At 37.0% G+C, this 5960-nt stretch overlaps 1 protein-coding gene across 1 annotated transcript; it reads right to left on the bottom strand.

Annotated features, from left to right (window-relative positions):
* Positions 1-304: 304 nt before the first annotated feature.
* Positions 305-5960, bottom strand: LOC114744554 (DNA polymerase kappa-like). Its single transcript, XM_028932727.1, has 14 exons — positions 5834-5960; positions 5041-5213; positions 4582-4755; positions 4338-4461; positions 4142-4242; positions 3970-4056; positions 3617-3712; positions 3337-3457; positions 2492-2620; positions 2143-2234; positions 1606-1717; positions 1351-1493; positions 693-1024; positions 305-554 (listed from the first exon to the last, which is right to left on the bottom strand). The coding sequence occupies exons 1-14, from the start codon at positions 5910-5912 to the stop codon at positions 431-433; spliced, it is 1887 nt and encodes a 628-aa protein (XP_028788560.1). The 5' UTR covers positions 5913-5960; the 3' UTR covers positions 305-430.

Genomic DNA, 5960 nt, shown 5'->3' with positions numbered 1-5960 from the left:
GGGGCTGATGTTGAGTCATCGACCAAGCGTAATACATTCAAACGAAAGTCCAAACAAATAATTTGAATGGTTTAATTTTATTTTAACGATTGATATTTCTATTCTTTTATTTAGAAAACAAAACAACTTCCACAAAAATATAAATCATAATTGGATTGCGCTTAAATAATAAATATACAAAATGGATTCCTACAATGAAGCATATGTGGTGGGCCTTAGCAAGAACAAAATTAAGCACAGACAAAACCCACTCAAACAATACCGGGAAAGGGAATTTTATTTCTTATCAGGGTTCAGCCTATTATGCAGATTATAAATAGAATATTATACACATTTCATTACAAGGAAGAATACACATGATACAAACATCCACCCCTGTAGAGTTATGCTGTACAGAAGTATATAGATATAAAGAATAATGTAGTATAATTTACAGGCTTTGACCGTTTTTAACAAAAAAATAATCAATCGGCACGTATCTACCTTCTTTCCGAGACAACTTCTGTTTCTTGGATTTACTCTGTGTTGTGATATTTTTTCCCTTCCGAATCTGACTGAAAGGACATGATTACCAGCATTAACTTGTACGTTCAGGGAACAAATGAAATGGGCACAGAATTGTTCATCTCAACTGCCTACGTGCTGTTATAGAAGCTTATAAAATGCTTTAACAGGGGCAAAATAATATATACCTTTGACTCAACGTAGCGGTCCTTGGTTGAATGCCAGATTCTTCCTTTTGTAGCTTTTCAGCAAGATGAAAATCAGAGTGCTCTTGTCTTTCCTCAACAAAACTTGGAGGCAGTTCTATTCCACAGATTGAACATCTGTAGTCATTGAACCACAATAATGTCTCGTCCTGGCAAGAATTAAGTTGCTCATCCTCCGAAAGATTAGGCATGCAAGTTACATTGTCAAGGCTGCTACTCCCAGACTGGTCTCCAAGAGAGCAAAGATCAGATCCCAGCACTTTCGAAACTTCATTGTAGTCAGAACTTGAAGCATCATCGACCGGTGTTTCCACCTAAACAAAAAGCCAGAGTATGAGTACCAGTGGAGCACAAAGAGAGGTATCACCTACAAGTAGTCAAATCAATCAAGCAACATTTTCCCGAAATTAAACATCCACATTATGTAGCCAAATAAAATGTGTGTGTGTGTGTGTGTGTGACATTACTTGTCTGCATCATTATTTTTCCTCATGATGCAACTGTGGTTATCCTCTTATAATGAATGACTACCATCAAAATATCTGCATTCATGAATACAGGTCGGCCCCTGTCAATGTAAATACCGGCTTCTGCATCACTTTTTTTTTTTTTTTTAAATATTGGTTTCTGTATCACTTACAGGGTCATTGTCCGTAACATCTGGAAGCAATAAACTGCAACTCTTCTTAGGATCCCTGGAAGCAATGAAATTAGTTATGGGCTTCTGTGTAGGGTCAGATGGAGAACCACACTTGTCTTCACTGAAATGAGACACCCGCAGGCCTGACAGAAAAAAGCCTTGGTCAAGCACAAAACACACCTGAATTTTCTCATGGTATAAACTGCAAGAATCCCTTTTCTTTTGGCCTTAGGACCATCTTAACATAAAACCCACCTATCAATCTTAAGGAAATAGGAAGTTCAGCTTTTAGCAGCTTTACAGCATGTTTCAGGATATCATCCCTCGAGCTGATGTACTTTTGTAAAGTCACAGCCCTAGTCCGAACCTGTAGATTGTGCAGTCATTATTAGCACTGAATCATATTGTGCACTATGACAGTGACACCTATCACAAAAGGTAAAAATGCTTAGGCACATGTAATATATTATGTTGCTAATAGAATAAGCAATTGAGAATGCAGTTTACCGAAGTGGGTTTGTCAATACTTTAATGAGCGTTTATTGGCTCATCGTGTAGTCATCGAGTCATGTGATACATCATATTCATATATGCTTAAGTATTTCTCAATAAGAAAGCTTCAAAACCTCATATTATGAAAAAGAAAACAAGTGAAAAGTATCCTCAGGGTTACGAACATAGCTCTTCAAAAAGTGACTAAGGGTTTCACCAATGGAATTGCAAAACCAAGCAAAACAAAATGCTCCTTAGGAATATACATTAGTTAAAACAGAATTTAAACGTCAAGCGTACCTCAAACGATGCAGTTTTCAGTTTAAGAGTCAACGTTCGCCCACATAGGCCCTCTTTTTGCATGTCCACAGACAGCATTTCGGAAAGTTCCTCTGCAAGCATGAAGTCTCGTGACCCACATGTTGAAATAATACAGTTGACTAAATTACTGTCTAATTCAAACACTCTTCAAATCATAGACAAGCACCACAACCCCCCCCCCCCCCCAAAAAAAAGGAAGAAAGAAAATAGCTGAAATTAGTGATTCTCAGAATTCCAAGTAAAAAACCAGAACAAATAATGAGTTTAAATTAAGCAATATAGAAAAGTTTTGAAGATACTATGAACAGCAAAAAGACAAGACTAATACCTAATTTTCTAAACAACTGTGCTTCATCTTCAGTGGCTGAAAATGTTCTTTCATTACTGATGCTCTTCCGCAACCTTGCTTGGGGGGTACTTGTTGCCCCTATTCCTAAACCCACAGATAGGAAAAAGTCTGCAGACAATTGTCAGATGGTGTCACATTAACAAAGAGTGATCAAAAGCAGAATTTGAAACGAAACATTTGGTGAAACATATAAATCACTGTTGCCAAAATAAAGGGTAAATTTTGAGAAGATGTAGAAACCAGAAGATTGAATTACGGACATGACAGGCTTACACCTTATAAAGAACAAGGAATGAAATGTTCTAAATCATGTTTATAACTTTTATCTAGGGACAGCCTTAAAGAACCTAATAGAAAACTCAGTTGAACGGCCACATAAATATAGGAAGCAATATAGAAGGGAACTAGAACCAATAAAAAGTAACCAAGAACGCCCAATAATTTTACTCAAATTCAAAAGCGATAGGTTGAGGTCTTAACATAAATAATATGCTTTTACATAGGCAACTCAAACAACTTAAGTTCCACTATATCAAACAACCTAAGGTTTACAGTAAAAATTAAAGAATTCCTAACTTTGAACAGAACCAATTCTACTAAAGATGACATATCTAAATACCCTGACAACTAGACCTGAAATTCCCAAAATTATATTAAATACTAAACTCCAAATTTCAACTTGCAATTATATCATCATACATTAATATCCATCCACACTGCACCAAAACTGTCCAGCAGACGAATGAAATAGATAACAAGGGCACCAGCCCGCTAGGTTTTGCATGATAATCATGACAACAACAAGAGTTGAACATACTGCTAACCTGAAGTTGACTGAGAGAAAAGGGCACAGATGTAGCCACCCTTCTGCAGCAGCTGCTCACATGTGCTAATTCCCAAAACACCCCTCAAAATATTTTCGGTAACTTTACCAATGCCCCCAATCTGTTCAAAGTGTTAAGCATTGTGATTGTTAATTGAAAAAAATACATCTTTGCCAAAGATATCAGATGTATATAAAACTACAGTGCCACAACTAAGTACAGACCTAATCATTTTGTCTCAGTCAACTAGAATCATGGGCGAAATAAAAAATAAACACACCTTACGGATAGGAAGAGAGGATATAAATGTTACAACAGCCATTCGGTCATTTGGTAAAACAAACTGCCCATTTGGCTTGTTTATATCTGAGCAAACCTAAACAGTAAGACAAACGAAAGTAAGATTCCAATTTCAAGTGGGTATTGCGTGATCAAATGATCACTATATGCCATTTACTTGCTAATCTTTACAGAATAAGGAGACCTAATAAAATTATTAGTGATGCATCTAGTTCTAAAAGATTAAACATACAAGCCTTCATGTTAGGAGTAATAAAATTAATTTGGAGCAATATAACGGTTTAATCCCTAAAACATTTCTCTCCACTCAATGTGAAAAAGAGACAGCAGAACCTTTGCAAGTAAGCGGTTTGGTGCCACTCCAGCACTACAAGTGAGACCAGTTTCTTCATAAACACAGGCTCTGAGTTCTTTGGCAATCTATGAAAAAAAAATAAAAGAAAACAGGAGGGTTACTACATTTGTAAAGGCCAGTTAATGCAGCAAATAAATCAGAGATACCAACTTCTTTACTTGTGACACTCCTTTCTTTGCAAACTTCAGTTACATCAAGATATGCTTCATCCAGACTGGTAGCCATGAAATTAGGATCATATCTCTGGAATACTAACAATAACAAACAAAATTATTAAGCAATCATCAATAATCTCTTTAACGCAAAAGCAGCACAACAGAAAAGATCCTGGAAATAAAAGAATTACCTTTTCTGGCCAAATCACTGTAATATGTATACTTTTTGAAATCTGTTGGAACAAAAATTAGCTCTGGACACAATTTTCGCGCAATAAATCCAGGCATTGCAGCACGAACACCAAATTTCCGGGCCTATGTAGGATATCAAAACATATTTAGACAAATAAAGTTGAAGAAGGTCGGTGTTTCATATATCAGATAATGTCAAAATCTAGAAACAACAAGCTCATAATGTGCTGACATAAATGAAACCTCATAGTTGGCTGTGGATATCATAGAAATGCTACCAACAGCCATTGGTTTTCCCTTCAATGTAGGGTTACTTAAAGTCTCAACCGCTGCATAGAAAGCATCCATATCTACATGTAACCAACACCTTGACAGGTCACGTGTAGCTTCTAGCTCAAGCATTCTTTTCTCTGCCACCTGTCCATGGATAAAGTAAGATAATAAACCAAGGCAATAGTTTCAGCAACCTGTCCAACTTGAAGTAGAGCAGTAATTGATATTAACAACTAATAAGTTAAGCTTGTGTCTAGAGCATAATAAAATCCACAAGGTACAGCTACAAAAGAGATTAGTTGCATGTAAACTGCAAGAAAAGAATAAACATTCACTCATCTCACTATTGAAATCATAACAACACGAAACGATTTAATCGGTAAACAGCTACACCTATACACAACGTTTAGAAGCAAATGTTAATGATACCTTCTGATAATTAGATATGTCAGCTTCTGTAAGCTTCGCGCACTGAGCCTGTAGGTTCTCTATTTTCTGCCTGATAAAAGCCTCCTTGCGCTCTTCATTCTCAAAATATTTTGAACCTTTGCTCATTTCATAAACTATCCTTTGTACTTTCTCCTTGTCAACTCCTTCCATTCCTTAATATCCACAGGTACTACTTGTAAGAGAATGTACAATTAAAACGGGAATAGCAACAGACAATTCATATTCTGTAACAAATATGAACTCAACCCAGTTTTGATCGCAACGTACACCACGCGAAGTAAGTCACTAGAAAACGAAAGGACACCTAAAAACGTATAACTCATCTTCGTCTCAGACAGACGGAAATCAAATTAGTTACACGTAAATCGTGCATGGGATCAAAATATTGTAATCGAATTTCAGTTAGTTATTATAATTTGACCACAAGATATCATTTTTTGATGAAAACTAAGGCGGCGCTTTGAGGAAGGCCGGGATGACCTTACATCAGCCTCCCTTTCGTGTTTCTGTGGAGCAGGAAAAGAGAAACGAACTGTTCTTTTTCGCTCCTTCCTTTCCTTTTCTTTTTCCCCTTGAAATGCCTATGCGCCTGCAAGCTGGTTCGCAGAAGGCCCTCGTATACCCATAATTCAACCGTACTTCAATTTTCGCTTCTCATATATAGAATAGGCTTCATAAACTTAAACGTGTGAAGATAACAAGTGAGCATAATTTCTAAAATCAAACACCGGAAAAAAAAACAGAGAGAGAGAGAGAGGAAGGGCGCATGAACCTGCTTTGGCATTAGTGTAAACGGTGTGGTAGGATTGCCACGGCTGAGCAGTGTCTCCGGACGTCTCGCTTCCCTCCATCGCCCTCTGCTTACAAACGCTTACTGCTCAAGGCGAAGAAAAAGCCTG

This window comes from Neltuma alba, unplaced genomic scaffold (genome assembly GCF_004799145.2).
Source record: "Neltuma alba isolate B1F8T4 unplaced genomic scaffold, ASM479914v2 tig00004379_pilon, whole genome shotgun sequence".
NCBI classification, from domain to species: Eukaryota; Viridiplantae; Streptophyta; class Magnoliopsida; order Fabales; family Fabaceae; genus Neltuma; species Neltuma alba.
This window is presented reverse-complemented; position numbering and strand designations above follow the sequence as displayed.